The sequence below is a fragment of the Mustela erminea genome, chromosome 7 (assembly GCF_009829155.1).
Source record: "Mustela erminea isolate mMusErm1 chromosome 7, mMusErm1.Pri, whole genome shotgun sequence".
NCBI lineage: Eukaryota > Metazoa > Chordata > Mammalia > Carnivora > Mustelidae > Mustela > Mustela erminea.
In genome coordinates this window covers 101116705-101136094 of record NC_045620.1, presented here as the reverse complement: position 1 = coordinate 101136094, position 19390 = coordinate 101116705, and the positions used below count along the sequence as shown (strand labels likewise).

Sequence of the window (19390 nt, the reverse complement as noted above, 5' to 3'; positions counted from 1 at the left end):
GATCGAGTCCCGCATCAGGCTCTCTGCTCAGCAGGGAGCCTGCTCCCCCACCACCCTGCCTTCCTCTCTGCCAACTTGTGATCTCTCTCTCTGTCAAATAAATAAATAAAATCTTAAAAAAAAAAAAGTTTAAAAAAAGGAAAAAAAGATCAACCACCAATGATCAAGTTATCAAAGATTAAACCCTGAAAGATACCAGAAGTGAACAATGACTCCCCTTGTTAGCCTACAATGCCCAGAAGGAAGACAGATGTTGCTGTTTATTATATAAGATGCATAAAGAAGGAAATGTAAATAAATAACAAATACACATGTGCAGATTTTGTGTATAAAGTACTGTGCTAGGAGTGACAGTGATCAAAAGGGACAGATGGCAGCCAAGGTCCTTGCAATCCAAAACTGATTATCAGTAAGTGCCCAGAGAATGGTTCAGTATAAAGACTAAATTTTACAAAGGCTGGGAGGTCCTGAAAACCCAGGACTGCCAATGCTGATAATGAGTTTGCCTTAACGAAGCCCTTACTGTAGGTCCCAGACAATGTTCTCCATGCTTGCATACAACCTTATTTCATCTTTGCAACTATGAGGTAGGTCCTAGGAATATAACAAAATATGGCCTCGGTCTCAACAGCCAATGGAAATCTGTTCTTCGACTCCAGCTTCAACCTTCAGAAGGCCTGAATTTCTGCTTGGTTAATGATCATATAGCCACAGGATGACCAACATATTTAATTAGTGTAACAATGTGAGAAATAAGGAAATGAAGTTTGTCTGAATTCATCATCATTATCTGAACATGTCCCTTCAAAAACAGGGAAGGATTCTTTTTCTTTAAAGATTTATTTATTTGTCAGAGACAGAGAGCAAAAGCACGAGTGAGCACAAGCTGGGGGAGCAGCAGGCAGGGAGTTCCCCACTGAGCAAGGAACCTGATGAGGAGCTCAGTCCCAAAACCCTGGGATCATGAACTGAGCCACCCAGATGTCCCCAGGCAACCATTCTACATGTAAAGTTTAGGGGAAATCTCCTTACGAGCTTTACTTCTTGAAATGTTATCAGTTGGCAGAAGTATGTTATTTTTTATTAGAAGAATACAATATAAGCATGAAACATTAATCTCATACAGAAAACAATTACAATGTACATCCACAATTCTTAAATAGGACTAATTACCTGCATTACTAATATTAAAAGTACATTAAAAAGGAGAACAGTACATACTTTTTTGAGCAAGTGTTTATCAATGTTTTTAAATTACAATAGGCATACTATATTCTACTTCTAAACTCTATAGAAACGAGTGGTGTGCTCATAACATTAAATAGAGTAACCTTAGAAACTATATATGCACCCTCAGCATTCAGACTGTGGTCTCTAAATAACATTTTTCACTAAAAGGAATCAGAGCTCCTTCTAGAAATAGCTGATCTGGGAAGGGGGAAAGCACAAGATGAACCTGGAATGTCCTCCCATAACAGGAAGCAAGGAACCATCAAAGACCACTGGGATCGTGTCCAAAGGACTCAGGAGCCAAGGGGAAGAGGATTCTACCAGCTAAAGATAGAACAACTGGGAGTATCAGTTAGAATAATACTAGGACACCTGGGTGGCTCAGTCCGTTGGGTGCCTGCCTTCTGCTCAGGTCATGATCCCAGGGTCCTGAGATCGGGTCCCACATCGGGATCCCTGCTGGGGAGCAGGGGGTGGGGGGAATCTGCTTCTCCCTCTACCCCTCCCCACTGCTTGTGATCTCTCACTCTGCCAAATAAATAAGTATGTGTGTGTGTGTGTATTTTTAAGTAGCATAGATGAGGGGCACCTGGGTGGCTCTGTCAGTTAAGCATCTGACTCTGAATTTCAGCTCAGGTCATGATCTTAGGGTCTCAAGCTCTAGGACTCAGCCCCACACTATGCTCTGCACTCAGTGCGGAATCTGCTTGAGGACTGTCTCCCTCTCCCTCTGCCCCTCTCCCCACTCATGTACATTCATGCTCTTTCTAAAATACATCAATGCATCTTTTAAAAAAATGTAGCTGATAGATGAAGAAGAAACGACACAGACTACCACCACCATTTTGAAACTGCTAAGGAGGTGATGGCCATCAGTGGCTGCGAATTTCACAGACAACCAGACCTTAAGTGTTTCGTAAAATAAGGACCCCCATCTATGAAAAAGACTTTGAAAAATAAATTAAAAAGGAGAGAGAAAAAGAGAGAGAGGGAACCCTGAAGCTTGATCATGAATCTAAATTCAGGGGACTCCCCCTACCTGCTGGATGGGATGTTGCCTGAATCATAAGTCACTTAATAAAGCCAAACAGAGGGATCCCTGGGTGGCTCAGTCAGTTAAGCATCTGCCTTGGGCTCAGGTCATGATCTCAGAGTCCCGGGATCAAGCCCCGCATCAGGCTCCCTGCTCAGCAGGGAGTCTGCTTCTCTCTCTCCCTGCTGTTCCCCCTGCTAATGTTCCCTCATGTTCTCTCTCAAATAAACTAAAATCTTAAAAATAAATAAATAAAGACAAATAGATTTTCAAATTAAAAAAAAAAAGAAAGAAAAGAAAAAAGGAAAGAAAAGCATCTAAATCCAGCTAACAATTGTCAGAAACTACAAGGGACAGAAAAACATGTTACAGGACATCATAGGGTTGCATTTAACAAAATCCAGACTGAAAAACTCCACAGGAATCATCAGATAAAAACCTAAAAACTTAAGTAGGAAGTTCTTTACATTCTCTGGAGAGTACAGAGCCGAATGCCAAGTTTGCTACCTCAATATTTCATAAGATTTCAAAATCATGTACCACACTTTCTTGATAAATCACCTATGATCCAAGCATAATAAAGATGAAAAAAACCATGAAAAGAGGAAACGGTCATAAACAACAACAACCCAATACTCATTTTTTTCATCCCCCATGGACCAAAAAGATCTTGTTGTTTGTCTTATAAGTAAGACGAAACTCTTCAAAATGTGACCATCAATTTGGCCACTGCAGAGTAATAACTGTTTCTGGTAAGAAACATCAGTGGATACTAAACAGCGGAAAAAAGTTTGATGAGAAACAGGTTATTTATGTAGTCACAAAGTATCTTCCCACAAGACACTAATTACAAAGAGGAAAAATAGTAACTTCCTCGGAGGAACCTGGCAGACACCATTTTTACCAAGTGATCAAAATTAACATCAACTGTAGTGGGGGAAAATAGATGGTGCCTGCTGAGAAGAGAACCCGGTAGCAACAAAGAACCTGAATCTATTCATGACGAAAAATCTGGGGAAAAAAGCAGAATTCAAAGTTCCTCTACAAAATAAATGGCTTAGAGTCTTCAAAAGTGGGGAATTCAAGAGACACAAGACAAAAGAGCTGTTCTAGACTGAAGAAGGCTAAACAGACACAACCAAGTGTAACACATGACTTGGCTCATCCTGGACACCTCCCCCCATTTTTTTTTTTTTTAAGATTTTATTTTTAAGTTGTATCTACAACCAGTGTAGGGCTCGAATTCACAACCCTGAGATCAAGAGTCAAATGCTCCCTGGATTAAGCCAGTCAGGTGCCCCTCAAATTCTTTTAAATGTTTTCTTCTGCTACAAAAGACAGTTTAAAGAGAAGTAGCAACATCTGATAAGGTCTTCAGATGAGACAATAGGCCTATGTTAATGTCCTGATTTGATAACCACATTGAGATGATTGTCTCTGGTGTTAGAACATACCTGTGAAATTATCTAGGAGTAAGGGAGCACTGTATTTGCAACTTACTTTCAAATGGATCAGAAATAAAGTTACAGAAAAACAAAAAGATAAAAAGAATATAGCAAATAATAACATTTGGGGAAATCTAGAGGAAAATACGTGGGAATTCTTTGTACTATTTTGTACTTTCTCTGTATCTGAAACTATTTTAAAAAGTTAAAACTAACATGAACTAACAGTATATATGTCATTCTGTTGAGAGCTATTTGATTAAGAATTCACACAAACTGGCAATTCTGTTATAGTGATATGTAACTCTTTCCAAAGGTTAACTGATAACCATATAAATTCATAATCTGCACTAAGAACTGAAAAATGATGTGCTAATTACTTTTGTTGAAGCATTTCTGGTCCCCCTATGACTATACCATTTAATCATTTTTAAAACACTGTAGGAAAACTTACACTTATTAAGATATTGGTTAAGGGGCATCTGGGTGGCTCAGTGGGTTAAGCCTCTGCCTTCAGCTTGGGTCATGATCTCAGGGTCCTGGAATCGAGCCCCACACTGGGTTCTCTGCTCAGAGGGGAACCTGCTTCCTCCTCTCGCTCTCTGCTTGCCTCTCTGCCTACTTGTGATCTCTGTCTAATAAATAAATAAAATCTTAAAAAAAAGATCTTGGTTGGGGTGCCTGGGTGGCTCAGTGGGTTGAGCCGCTGCCTTCGGCTCGGGTTGTGATCTCGGGGTCCTGGGATCGAGTCCCGCATTGGGCTCCCTGCTCAGCGGGGAGCCTGCTTCCCTCCCTCTCTCTCTGCCTGCCTCTCCATCTACTTGTGATTTCTCTCTGTCAAATAAATAAATAAAATCTTTAAAAAAAAAAGATATTGGTTAAAATTTTTGGTCACCAAACATCTTAATAAAGTTGTAATAATACTACAAATTATCTGGATGACATTACTCATTTCTTTTTATATCCCAGAGATTCATTCTATGATGCATTTAGTTTTAGTCTTGCGCAAATCCTGGTTTGTTTTTCTAAGTTTTATATCTTTATTTGTCAGAGAGAGAGAACACAAGCAGGGGAGTGGCAGGCAGAGGCAGAGGGAGAAGCAGGCTGCCTGCTGAGCAGAGCCCAATGCCGGACTCCATCCCAGGACCCTGGGATCACGACCTGAGCCAAAGATAGTTGCCCAACCAAATGAGCCACCCAGGCGTCCCAAATCCTGGTTTTGAAATGCAGTCTATTCACAGCCAAAATGTTAATTCAGTAACCATCAAATACACCATTATCCCCATTTTGCCAAACAGCACCCTAGGATACGGGAGCACAGAGCCAGACCAGGGCTGGACTGGGCTTCAAGGGGACGTCAACTGTGGCCAAACTCAAGTCCCAGACCCCTTTAGCCATACTGCCTCCCCAAGGGAAAGGAGTGGCCCGTTGGCAGGGTCTGCTCCTCTATCCCTCAGGCCTTGGGACACTCACCACACCCAACTCCTCTCTCCTCCTTCAATGCCAAGCAAACACAACCGCTCTTAAGGGGGGGCTCTCCCAAACTCCAGTTGTTCTCACCATCCTAGCCCCTCCCTGTGTTAACTCTCCTTGTGAGAGCCTTGCCATCATGACCCATTTCCCACTCCAGAATTCAGCGCCACAGTCTCCCTCCCTGACAAGCATTTTATCACAGAAAAGATTATGTTGTAGAAGTGTTTTCATGTCACATATCTTTAACACTCCTACTCTAATATTCTACCTCCCCGCTCTGGGACCCTCCTAAAAAATAGTTAAATAGATAATATAATTGATAAGCAAAGACTATACCCAATTTACCTAGAAAATAATATTCAGGGCTCCTGGGTGGCTCAGTCCGTTAAGCATCTGATTAAGCGTCTGCCTGCCTGCCGCTCAGGTGGTCCTGGGATCCAGCCCCTGCTCACTGGGGAGTCTGTTTCTCACTCTGCCCTTCCATCCACTTGTGCTCTCTCCCCCTCAATAAATAAACAAATAAAATCTTTAAAAAAAAAAAAAAAGAAAGAAAGAAAGTAATATTCTGGGGGACCTGGCTGACTCGGTTGGTGGAGCATGTGACTCCTTTCTGGGTTCAAGCCCCAGGTTGGATGTAGAGACTGCTTGAAAATAAAATCTTAAAACAAAGAAAAGAGAAGAATATTCACACGTACACAAGCAAGTCGAACTTGGCCAGGAGTAGGAAGCAGGCAACAGACCGAGTCAAAAGATGCACCTGACAATATTTTATATCGTGGTATCTAAAGAAACAAGCTCACCATTTCAAGATGTGAGAAGAAAAACACAAGGGAAATTGGAGGGAACAGATTATACGGAGCCACAGAGCACAGAAAAGCAAAGAAAGAGACAACAATGAACGCTGTCTCTGAAACTGTCAAGAGACCAGACACTGAAGCTGGGACACTGACTGTCCCAGGCAGAAGCAGGGATTAAAAGTGCCCCTAAGGGAAAGGGCTGGAAATGCCACCAAAATGAATAAATACAGACATGTTACTCCTCACTCCTCTTTTAACTTGTACACATTATTTCCAAAGGGCATTTTCACATGAATTTGGTGGTCAATGCTCAGCAGAGGGGGAGGCTAGCACTGTGGCTGGAATTATGGCTCCAACACTTTCCAGAAAGGGAACTGAGGGCCCCTCACTTATGCTCTGTCTCAGCTTCCTCCAGGATAAGACAGATTATGAGACCAGACGTGCAGGCATTCAATGTGGTAAGTTGTAAACAGTACCACACAGTGCCCCAAGAACACTGCAGGTGCCTACAGGCTGTTTTTTAAAATGCTGATGTTTAAATAAATATTCATGCTGTCAACATTCAACAAATGTCTGGGAGTCACTTATCATGCATCAGGTGTTACGATTTAATAAAATAAAGAAGGGGACGCCTGGGTGGCTCAGTTAGTTAAGCGGCTGCCTTCGGCTCGGGTTATAATCCCAGCGTCCTGGGATCGAGTCCCACATCGGGCTCCTTGCTTGGCAGGGAGCCTGCTTCTCCCTCTGCCTCTAGCCTGCCACTCTGTCTGCCTGTGCTTGCGTTCTGTATCTCTCTCTCTCTCTAACAAATAAAAATCTTTAAAAAAAATAAAATAAAATAAAATAAAGAAGTATTTTGAGGCATACTTCCTTTGTGGCACTACAAGGCTCACTGTAGACCCCCAAGTAGTGGAGAGAGTAATAAAGCCCGATGATGGAACCGAGCCCTAGTCCTGTTTCCATCCTTCCTAACTGCTGGCTCCCGGGCAAGCTCACAATCTCCCTGAGCTTCTGCTGCTCACGGGTGGGGTGGGCTGGATGTTCCCTTCTAGCTTGGAGGGCTCCAAAGGTACCCAGGCAAGGTCCCTGCAGAAGAATCTCAGGGAGGACCACCCCTAGCAGGTAGGTGGCATACATCCATCTGACCTTAGCAACCCCAACTTAGCCTTTTTGAAGTTTATGGAGAAAAATATAGTCCGAAACACCAGAAATCACTACTGTCAACAAATCTGAACTTGTAAACTGATCAGCTTTCCATACCACCACTTTATTCCTACTTATTCCTACTTCTTCCTCATTGTTAGATCCGTCTTTTTTTTTTTTTTTTTTAAAGTAAGCTTCGGGGATGCCTGGCTGGCTCCGCTGGTTAAGCCTCTGCCTTCAGTTCAGGTTATGATCCTGGGGTCCTGGGATCAAGCCCCACAACAGGTTCCCTGCTCAGTGGAGAGTCTGCTTCTTCCCCTCCCTCTGCCCCTCCCCTGCTTGTGCTCTGTCTGTCTCTTAAACAAATAAATAAATAAAGCTCTAAGCCCAACATGGGACTTTTTTTTTTTTTAAGATTTTTTTTTTTTATTTATTTGACAGAGAGAGAGAGATCACAAGTGGGCAGAGAAGCAGGCAGAGAGAGAGAGAGGAAGAAGCAGGCTCCCTGCGGAGCAGAGAACCTGATGCGGGACTCGATCCCAAGACCCTGAGATCATGACCTGAGCTGAAGGCAGCGGCCCAACCCACTGAGCCACCCAGGCGCCCCCAACATGGGACTTGAACTCAAGACCCTGAGTCAAATGTTCCACTAACTGAGCCAGCCAGATGTCCCTAGGTCCAGCTATACTTTTAATCATAGTTTTACTATCTCTCATTTATTTTCTGTTTTCTGCAGGTTTTTTTGACAGACGTTCCTACAAATAATGGCCCCATTCACTGTATGAGGTATAAGACATTTATCTCACTAAGATTTAGTGTCTTATAATACCCAGATCTCCAGAAGGGCTTAGCTAGGACCCCAAGTGTCTCCCCAACTTCTATCAACCATACTCAGAAGGCCCTCCTGTTCATCTTTCCACCATGCTATTGTTTTCAGAAAGGGAAGTGAAAGAAAAAGCACCAAATGACCTGAATCCTAATTTCAAATCATCTTACACCCACACTGCCCCCCACACACACACAGAAAGGAGAGTAGAGAGGAGACTAATACATTCTCTGCAATTTTTTTTTTTAAGATTTTATTTATTTATTTGACAGTGATCACAAGTAGGCAGAGGCAGGCAGAGAGAGAGGGAGGGAAGCAGGCTCCCTGCTGAGTAGAGAGCTGGATGTGGGGCTCAATCCCAGGACCCTGGGATCATGACCCAAGCTGAAGGCAGAGGCTTTAACCCACTGAGCCACCCAGGCGCCCCAATTCTCTGCAATTCTTAAAATATTTCTCTGTGTAAATGTTTGGTATTTATTTAATAGTCAACTTACTGAAATAGTTATAAATGACCGCGGCTGGTTTTGAACATAGAAACCTTTAAAAAGGCAATGAATTTATCCGATATTTTATAAAATAAACAATAAGGGAATATTTGTACGCTTGGTTCACCAGAGCTTGGTTTATTAACCAAACAATGTTGTAATACAAATTGCAGGGGTAGCAAGCAAGTTGACTCCTCCCACCTTCTTCTACACCAGAGACCCACTTGTGTATTCCCCCCAGGCCTTACCGATTTCAACAAGGAAAAACTGTCCGCAAGTTCAAAAAAGTTCTAATGTTGGTACACAACCACTTTCTTCTCCAAAGAGGGTAACGTGCGGTGGTGAACTTCTGGGGGCCACCCACGAGAGGTTATTTAAGTCCTCCAGAATAGAGTCCTCCTAGAACAACTTAAACCCTAGCCGCTCACTTCGACAGCTGTTTATTTGGGAAGGTGCGTTCCCAGGTCCAATTTGTTAAGTCAGGACAAATCTACGCACCCCCCACCACAACTGATAACTCCCATCAGGATTTCTGAACTGAGAAACAAAGGTCAGCTGTCCTCACCATGGGAGGAGGACTTAGTTACATCAGGCACATGAGCAGTCACAAGGGTAGAATGGGAAGACCTAGACTTTAAACTCACAACCAAGCTGAAATCTTTGCACCATCAATTACCACTGGTGTGACCTTGAACAAGATACTTGACCCCTACTAGTCTGCCTGCACAGCAGCAAAATGGGAATAACAAGTACCTACTTCCTAGCAGATTAGAAGCTATAAGAAATATTAAGGTTTTAAGAGCTATTGCCAGGTGCTTTTCAAATGCGGTGGAGTTTTGTTTTTTTTTTTTAGATCTTATTTATTTATTTGACAGAGAGACACACAATGAGAGAAGGAACAGAAGCAGGGGGAGTGGGAGAAGCAGGCTTCCCACCAAGCAGGGAGCCCAATGCGGGGCTCGATCCCAGGACCCTGAGATCATGACCTGAGCCAAAGGAAGACACCCAAAGACTGAGCCAGCCAGGCGCCCTTGGGGGGTTATTCACACCCTTCAGGAACAGCAAATGAGAGCACCCACTTTACCATACATGTGCCAGCAGTTAAAAGTCATATTAAGACAACATCTCTGGTAATTTGGTAGGGGGAAAAAAGAGATCCTTTTCTTTATTAGCATTTTTTTCCTTATTAGCATGTTTCGACTACGTAGGAGGCTAAACATTAGTTTCACATATGTGGTTGTTATTTGTAGTTTCTTCTTTCGGGAATTTTTTGTTTCTATTTATTTTATGGTTACTTTCTACAACTATGGTGAAAACGTGGGGCCTTGTTCCTCTTGAATGAAACAGATATATTTTCTTCTTTTTTTTTTAAAGATTTGTTTATTTGAGGGATACCTGGGTGGCTCAGTGGGTTAAAGCCTCTGCCTTCAGCTCAGGTCATGATCCCGGGGTCCTGGGATAGAGCCCCACATCAGGCTCTCTGCTCGGCGGAGAGCCTGCTTCCCCCCTCCTCTCTATGCCTGCCTCTCTGCCTACTTGTGATCTCTGTCAAACAAATAAATAAAAATCTTTTAAAAAATAAACAAAAAACAAAAAAAAAGATTTGTTTATTTGAGAGAGAGAGCATGAGAGAGAGCATGTGCATGGGGGAGGGGCAGAGGCAGAGACTCTGGAAGCCAATTCCCCACTGAGATTTCTAAAATGCTATAGCACAGTCTGGGAGTATGAGTATGAATTTATTTCCTGTCCTGAGGACTCCAGGTAACTAGTTATCACCCCTTACCACTTCCACAAAAGCTTCTGAAAAGGGCCATGTTAAGGAAAACATTCTTATGGTTTACTCTCAAACTCTGAAATGTATTTCTAAACTAATTGTTCATTTTCCCATGAAGATCTGCAAGCTATATATATAACAAAAATATTTAGGATTCCAAAATTTATTTTAGAACCTTAAAGGTATCTGTCAATGGAGGTAACTCAGAGTGTTTCTAAAACCTTATGAGTCTAATAAAGAAAATCTCCAGCACCCCACTGTTGCTCATTGAGCCGCCCGTAATGTAGAGAGGAATGGGCGAGCCCCCTTTATTTCCCTTGTGTTCCCTTTATTCCCGAATGCCAAGGTTTTGGAAACTGCAATTTATTTCATTGTCCCTGAAATCCAATCCAGTCTGAGAGAAGATAATGAAGCATGGGACATATAAAAACCTCCAAAAATACAATCAGATTAGCCCAATTTGGGCAGTTTTCTACATGCTTTTAAGCGGGACAGTCCTTTTCCATCCCAATTATTTATCACATCCCAGTAACTGCCTCTGACAGCAAATGAGTTGTATTTTGATTCCCATCTTTACCCTCCTTCAAAATCAGCCAGCTGCAGACATTAAAACGAGGAAACATGTCCCAGGTGTGTCCTAGCTCTCAATCAACAACCTTTCATTATTTAACATGAAGCTAAAAGGTTCCCAAAAGGTTTGGGTTTCCTCATGGGATGCGGAGGAAGGGCTTGTACTGCCAAAACATCCAGGACCCTTACCCTAGCCAACTGGCCCTTGGTTTGAGAATACCAAAACTATCCAGCCACCCGATACACTGCCCCTCACTTTCTGCCACCACCTCCCCCCCACCCCCGCTTCCTTCCACACCTTCATCTGCACCTCCAGGGCCAGTCTGGACAATCAGGAGAACGTCCATCACTGCAACAAGACTGACTTCTTCCCATTTCCAGTGCCATCTCTTCTTCCTCCCGTCTTCTCCCCCATTCATCTTCCATCCCACACTACTGCCCTACAAACAAGCTTCCTCTCCAGCGTCCCAGACAGACTCTTCTCCACGGCCCTTGGCTCCTCTTTCCCTCCTCTTAATGCAGCCAAACTTCAACAGGTTGTCCGGACTCTGGTTTTCAACATCTTCTGGGTTATGGTGGACAGGAAAAGTGTAAGGTACACAGGGGGCAGGAGGGGAGGCTGCCTGCCAGTCTGGGCTGGGGTTCCGGCTGCAGGAGGGATGGGCCACTCCCTGGGGCCAGTCCACAGCATAGCGCCCGGGCACGCAGCTGGGAAGTGCTGAGCCAATATCTCTCCCTATCTTTATCACCCTCACTTGCCTGGATTACTTCTCTCACTGGGCACCAATAACTTCCTAATTGCTCCATTCCCAAAGCTCCTCTTCACGCCGCCATCTTCTCGTCTTTTCTTCATGGCGTCTGACACGGAGGACCAGCTTCAAGGATGTCACAGGATCTAGGTACACCTCTTACCTTGGTGAGACTCCTTTCCATGCTGCCTCAGCGACTTCTTTCTCTGCTCTGAGCATCCTGTCCCTTCTTGCATCACCCAGTTGCTGCGATATCAACTATCCACTCATCATCCCCTCAGACCCCATGCGTGTCCGATCAAACTCAGCACTTCCTCCAGACAAAAGCCCCTCACAGCCTGTGTGAGCTGTTACTGCCAAATGGCCAGTGTGAGCATCTGTCCAGCATGCGGCAGGCAAAGATGGCACATCAGTGCCCCACTGAGAAGGCGGCATTCCCCCAGGTCACGGAGGCTTCGAGAGAGTTAACTGTGACATCAGCCACCTTCTGCCTCCACTTCCTATACCCCTTTCTGCAGAAACTCAAGCAACCATTCCAGTCTCTCCCTACCCTTCCTCTCCATTCAGATACTCTTGGACACTTTTCACCTCTGCCCCAATCCCCAGGAGTTTCCTAACCCTCGTAGCTCCTTCTGCGTCCTCTCCCTCCAATCACTATGATCTAAGCACACCAACCAGTCACATCACTTCCCAGCGGAACTTTTAAAATGCTTCCCCTGCCCCTCATCCTTTCCAGGCAAATGGAATAACTTGTATTACCCCAAACAGCCCTGAACTTTTGGCCTTTCCTCTCCCAGTGCTGGCTTCTACCTCCTAATTGGGGTGGGAGACAAGTGTACTGTTTGTTTCAATTTTTTATAATTAACAAGGATCACTTTGATTTAAAGAACAACTGAGTTTTAAGGACTAGTCTAGGTTTTGGTGGGGGAGGGGTGGTTCGTTGTTTCTAGATTTTATTATTTTTTTTAAAGATTTTATTTATTTGACAGAGGGAGATCACAAGCAGACAGAGAGGCAAGCAGAGAGAGGAAGGGAAGCAGGCTCCCTGCTGAGCAGAGAGCCCGATATGGGGCTCAATCCCAAGACCCTGAGATCATGACCTGAGCCGAAGACAGAGGCTTAACCCACTGAGCCACCCAGGCAGCTGCTAGATTTTATTTATTCTTTTTTTAAGATTTTATTTATTCATTTCACAGAGAGAGAGAGAACACAAGTAGACAGAGAGGCAGGCAGAGAGAGAGAGAGGAGGAAACAGGCTCCCCGCTGAGCATAGAGCCCGATGCGGGGGCCCGATCCCAGGACCCTGAGATCATGACCCGAGCCAAAGGCAGAGGCTTAACCCACTGAGCCACCCAGGTGCCCCCGCTAGACTTTTTTTTTTTTTTTTTTTGACGTTATTTTTAAGTAATCTCTACACCCAGTGTGGGACTTGAACTCACAACCTCGGGATCAAGAGTCACATGCTCCACCGACCGCGACAGCCAGGCACCTCATGGACTAGTTCAAAACAACTTCCTCTCCCTGTGTTCCTTGATCATGCTAGCCCAAAACAGCTTGTTTATTCTCTTTCCTCTGAAAATTCTCTGGGTTTTGTGGACTCTCAACACCATAGAGGGGTCTATGTTCATACTGCTAAATTTTTACGCCCTGTAAGAGCAAAGCTGGGCCGACTTCATCCTGTTTCCTGCTGCCCATGACAGGTCCTCAGTAAATATCAGATGAACTTGAGGAGTTCCGAGTTCATCTTGAGGGTGCCGATCTAAAGTTCCCCAGTTTGGCACGTAAAGTTGACTTTAAACTGGAACGCAAGTAGGAAGCTGTACCGTACAGATCTGGATTGACTGCAGCTTCCAATAACTTAACCATTTAAATTATTTTTCAGGTCACAATTTCTGGGGGCGGTAATACTGCACCTCACTGTAAAGGCAGGAACACTCTGTTCAAGGTTAGATTTCTGTTTGTATCCTAGCCTACTTTCTCCCCCAGAATCCCAAGAAGTGAGATCAATGAGTAGTATTCCAACCTAGAACTTTCCAAAAGTAAAGCAAGTCAGGCATTCCCCACCCGATCCACCCACCTACCCAAAGGAAAAAGACAGACAGCGTTCAAGCTCCCTCCACAGACGGTTATCCGTTGTCATCCCATCACCCTAGAAATCCAAGGCCAAAACTGCAGCAACCCAGGCAGGGCCCCTGCAAAAGCTCATTCCATGTAAAAAACTCTCATTAAAACACTGAGTTATATTTGGGGGGCGGGGGGGCAGAAGTTATATTTAGATGAGATGGCTTTAAAGAATTTTACCAAAAGCAGCATGTTTATATACTGATCTTCCAAAAGAAAAGGATTTACTTATTCACTCCTACATACAATTCCTAAAGACAGACCATTTCTCCCTCTGCACACAAAGATGTCTGCTGGGGTTTCTTGGTGTCAGAAGGAACCAGGCGCATCCAGGATGCTAGCCAGACTGGCCATGGGTAGCGGTGGGATACGAAGGATTGAAAGCAGGCACACATCTGGAGAACAGAACGTTTCCTACAGAAACCTGAGTGGAGCTGGTGTGAGGAAGGTGCCCATGGATGACGCTTGAGCTACATGATAGTAGCTCTTTTTTTTTTTTTTTTTTTAAAAGATTTTATTTATTTTATTTGACAGACAGAGATCACAAGTAGGCAGAGAGGCAGGCAGAGAGAGAGAGAGAGAGGAGGAAGCAGGCCCCCCCCCCCCCCCCCCCCGAGCAGAGAGCCCGACGCGGGACTCGATCCCAGGACCCTGAGATCATGACCTGAGCCGAAGGCAGCGGCTTAACCCACTGAGCCACCCAGGCGCCCCATGATAGTAGCTCTTAAATGTAGAAATTGGACCCCAAAACTAGAGACTCCCTTGGCAACTCTACCTAGAACTGTTCTTTTCCAAAATGTAATGAGCACTCACGCCACGGTCCACTGCCTCTCCACCAGCTCCTAGCTAAGTCACCGAACCACATTCAGCATTTTTGTCTGGGCCCTTATTAATCTTAACACTATTTTCAACATCCACTCCCGCGTTGGCTTACGCTTTCCTAACGAAAAACCAGTCAACGACACCAACGTGGTTTAGTAAACGCATGAAGCCTTTTCGCTCTGAAGGAGCGAAAGGCGGTTTGTGGCTCTTATTCATCTCTTCAGAGGCCACGGGGTCCCCAGGGCTCCAGAGGAGAATGAATCATGGCAGGAGGCTTGGCACACACCCCAGGCTAAGGGGACCTCTTCTCTAAAGAGCCTCAGGAAGAGGCCACTTCCCAGCCTCCCAGCCAAGCCAGAGTGCAGGGCAAAGGTAAGGCATGGGGAAGAGATGCCCAAATTGCAGGACTGGCCAGCTGCCTTCCCACCCCACCCCCGCCCCCCAGTCAGCCCAGCAGGAATTACGCCAGGGGATGAGGGTGTTGCAGCCCTGCTGCTTGCAATTCCTAGGGTCAATTAACACCCTGAGAACATCCCAGCCAATCCCGACTTTTGCTTGTGGCTTGATTTTTCCAGAAAGCATGAGAGCAGCAAAGAACTGAAGTCACCTAATTTTATACTACTCATAGGCTTTAGAGGGCCAACGCCTAAGGTCGTGAAATGTAGTAGTAAAACAACAACAACAAAAAAGACCTGGGATGCCAAGAGAGAGCAGATCATATATTCCAGGCACCCCTGCCCTGCCCCACCCCTCCCTCCCCATCCCCTCTATCTGCATTCATTTTACCAGGCCTGGACCCCTACCGAGGGCCACTTTGTCTGCACCTACAGTTTGCCCACTGCGAAAATCCCTTTAATCACAATATAATCACCCACAGGAAAAGCATCATCTCAACCTTACCGTCCAGACAATCAAGTGCTTAAGTGTTTCCTCACTTGCTTTCCTAAAAGCCCATGATGTTCAAGGAGAGGGTCAAAAGGAGCAGATTCTGGAGCTCATCTAATGGCAGGAAACGTTCCCAACGAACTTCATAACCAGGCAGGGCTAACACAATTACGGGCACAGAAGGGGCACAGGAACTACAGGAACCTGAAATTAGTTCTGTCGGGGCAGTTCACCAGGGGGACAGGCCTATGTATGGGAGTGGGACAGGGCACCCTAAGTTCCTTAGGAAAGGTTGACAGCAAGAGATGCAAGCATCCCTGGAGGCTTAAAAGGAAAAAGGTGACATGGGCCTGGGCAGGGAACAGCTGCAGGAAAGAGCAGGGACAGTCAGAGACAGGCAGAGAAAGCCTGGCTTCTCCAAGGAGGGCTCCAAAATTCCCCAGCAGGCTTGGATTTAGTCATCAGGAATCCCCGGTACCAGCGAGAATCAGCCTATGAAAGTTCTTAGGCAAAAGAACATGTAAGGTGGAAGAAGGAGCAAAGGACAGTAGAAGATGCTGACAGAAAGAAGGGAATGGACACAAACAGAAAAACCATCCCCCTGGGGCTCTCGGGGTGGGGGTGGGGAGCAACAGAGGAAGACACACTTGTCAGGGCCACCGTTCAAAGAGGAAGAATGAAAACACCCTAGAGAGAATCAGGTGGGTGTAAGGGAATAGCCTGCTCCAGGGAAATGACTGGTCATATTTGGGACATTTCTGGTGACTTTATCTGCACCAGGACCTGGATCAGTGCTGACTCATGGACCTTAATGCCTCCCAGACTCTACTTTCCAGACATCCAATGGTAAATGGAAAAATGGGACTTTGCTAGCATCTCTCACAAAGTGACAGGGACCCGAGCAAAAGTGAGCTTTCAAAGCTAGCAGAAACGAGCTACACCTGTGCACAGAGAAAGGAAATCAATGGAAACCTACAAAGTCAATGCAGCTTGTTTTGCTCAACTTTTACTTTACCCACTTTCAATATGAATGAGAAAAGGCACCAGTCAGATGCCTATATCCAGCTTAGATTCAGGACTTCCCGGGGTGCTCCAAAGCGGGGACAAAGCTGCAGGGGCTTCCCGGCTTGAAAGGTGAAGGTGTGTGGTCCCACGCCCCTCTCCCCAGGTCAGAGCCCCCCACCTCCACTCCCACAACCCTTCCGGGCAGGAGAGCGCCTCCACCGAGCCCACCACGGTGCCTCCGCTCTCCACCGACTCTACCACGCCAGCAAGCAGCGCCCATTTCCCACCAGGCATTTCTCAAACGGCCCTTTAGTTATGATTACTATTTAAGGACAGCTTAAGCGAAAAGTGAATTTGTCGGACCTGCTCCTGAGGCGCCAACACCTCCCGCCCCCGAATCAAGAACTAACTGGCGGGCACTGGTAAGCAAAGAGAACCACCACGGCGCGCGTGGCGCCCAAGGGACAGCGCGCAAGAGCCTGGCACACAGTCACAGGAGGTAGGCGCTCACCGAATATCCGCCATCGGACCTAACACCTGGGCAGTGGGCCCCGGGGTGGGGTGAGTTGGCTGCTCGGGGGACACAAAGGCCTTGCCAGCCCAGCGCTGCGCCCCTCGCGACGCGGGGGGCGCGAATTTAGGGCCAGGGAGGGGGCGATGGAATCCTCCCTCATTTGCACGTCGTCTGGGGCCCGGTCAATTTGCTTAATCACGGCTCTAAATGCCAGCGCGCAGCACACAATGCGCGCCCATTAACAGGTTTAAAGTGTCGCAGCGCTCGCTTTAAATGAGAAAAGCCGGCAACAAAGAGGGAAAAAGCCAAGTTCCTCAACTTGAAGAATGCCTCGGGTCACCCTCCAAATCATCTAGGCGAGTTTAAAATCCCAAGCTCCACAGAACAGTTGAGGCCCCTGCTCCACGGCTGGGGGTCAGGGGCTGGGGTGTGAATAATCCGCCGCGAATCCTGGGTTTCTTAGGAACCAACTTGCAGCCGCTCAGTGAAACTGAAGTCGGGGGCAACGTCGCCAACCCAGCTCCCCCGGCCCACTGCCCAACCGCCAGGGAAAGCTGACGGATTTCCAGGAAGGAAAGCGAGGCCCCCCCGCCCCCCGCGCCAAAAAAAAGCCGGCACAAACCCAAGTTTTCCTTTACCGCCAGCAACGAAATTTTGGAGGCCAGGGAAGACCCCCTGGAGTGAACCCCAAAGCCTCTCCCCAACAGAAGGGGAAAATACATTGGAACTTTACTTTCATCCAGACACTGCCCAGCGCAGCCAGCCTACCGCTCGGCCGCCACAGAATAGTTCAACTCCGCAAACATGTTTTGCCTGGGATCCTCCCGGGCCGGCCCCATCCCCCACCCCATCGCCGAGCCGGGGGGCGCATCCCGCCGTCCCGGCCTCCCACCCGCCCCGGCGCGGCTGGACAGGCACTCACCGTGCGCGCTCCTCCGGGAGACAAGGGTCCATTGGAGAGGTACGGACTGCTCAAGTCCGGGATCATCAGGAACGGGTACCCAGGGTACGGGGGGCCCTTAAAGAACGCGCCGTCCTGGGGCCTTCTCACTGCGGACAGGACCGAGGCGGGGGTGAGGCCCAGGCCCCCGGGACGGTGAGGCGGCAGGGGACCCGGGGCGGGGACCGCGCTCCAGGACGGCTGTGGCCGCGGGGGGGCGGAAAGCAGGGGCACGGTCGCGGGGCCGGGGGAACCGTGGGCGGCCTGAGCTGCAGCGCTGGGCGCAACGGGGCCCGGGACTGGGGGCTGCCGCGACCCACACGTACCTTCGGCGAAATAGTCCCGCGGCTTCTGGAAGGCGTCCCGGGCGGGCTGCGGGCGCCTCTCCGCCTGCGGAGGAGACACAAAGGCGAGGGCGGGTGAGCGGGCGCGGGGCCGGGGTCCCCCAGGGTCGGCCGCGGGAGCCTCCTTACCTCCGAGTCCGAGCTGCTGCTCTGGTTCTCCGACTCGTTGACCAGGGACGACTTGACCTCGTCCAAGTCCCGCTGCGCAGAGGCACTGTCGCTGCTCGGCTCCTGCTCCTCGCCCCCCTCGTCTTGGAAGGGGATCAGCTCGTCGTTCGCCCCGAGGTCGTCCCCTCCGCCGGCCGCCCCGGCGCCGGAGCCGCCGCCTCCGCCCCCGCCGCCCCCGCCGCCCCCGCCGCCGCCGAGCTGGGGCATGGTGGGGCCGCGCGGGCCGGGGCCGCCGCTCTCCGAGCCCCTCGCCGCCCGCGCCCGGCCCGGCCCGGCCCGGCGCCCGCCCCTCCCTCTCTCCCTCCCGCTCGCCGGCCCGCTCGGCTCGCCGCCGCGGCGGCCGCAGCAACAAAGTTTGACAGGGCGTGGCCCCGCGGGAAGCGGGCCGGCGCGGCTGGGCCGGGGCGGGGGCGGCTCGGCTGGGGCCCCTCAGGCAGCGCCCAGCCCAGCGCTCCCCAACTCGTCGCCGCCGCCGCCGCCTGCTCCGCCGGGGCGTCCCAGCGCCTGGCCCGCCGGGGAGGGGCGAGCGGCGGAGGAAGGAGGGATCGCCGGCCTGGGCAGGGGGGCCGGAGGGAGGAGCCCCGGCTGCAAGCTGACACCCGCGCGCCTCGCGGAACCCGGAGAGCTCCGGCGCGCACACACTCACTTGCATTCACACTCGCACACCGCTCACTCACACCTTCCGGGGGCTGCGCCTCCCCGCCGCGCGTACCGTCCTCGCCCTCCCTCCCCCTCCCCTTTCTGTCCCCCTCCCCTGCGCCTCGCCCTGCGCCCCCGGCTGCCCGCCCGCACCCTCCAGCCCACCGCCCCCACCGCTAGGCATCCCCTAACTTTCTTCCAAAGAACCCCCAGAACTCCGCACCGCTTCCACACCCCCTCCCACCGCAGCGGCTCGCTGGCGGGCGACACTGCCCCCTGCGGGCAAGCTTCGGACACACAGACCTGCCGCGGACACTCGCAGCTTGGAGTTCGGAGCACGGATCCCGCCAGTCGGCTTGCCCTCGCCGGATGCGTAGGACAGAGGATCGCGCAAATTTATGGCACCCTGGAATATCCCGGGCGCCCT

At 48.6% G+C, this 19390-nt stretch overlaps 1 protein-coding gene across 2 annotated transcripts in view; it reads right to left on the bottom strand.

Annotated features, from left to right (window-relative positions):
* TCF7L1 (transcription factor 7 like 1) overlaps window positions 1–18553 on the bottom strand; it is a 153167-nt gene extending 134614 nt beyond the window's left edge. The window contains exons 1-3 of one of the 2 annotated variants that reach the window (XM_032352630.1): window positions 18286–18553; window positions 18139–18202; window positions 17795–17922 (exon numbers count right to left, since the gene is read on the bottom strand). In XM_032352630.1, coding sequence (XP_032208521.1) covers window positions 17795–17922; window positions 18139–18202; window positions 18286–18531 — 438 coding nt within the window. In that variant the 5' untranslated portion in view covers window positions 18532–18553. The remainder of the gene's footprint in view (window positions 1–17794; window positions 17923–18138; window positions 18203–18285) is intronic. The other variant, XM_032352632.1, reaches the window with a different exon arrangement.
* Window positions 18554–19390: the final 837 nt, after the last annotated feature.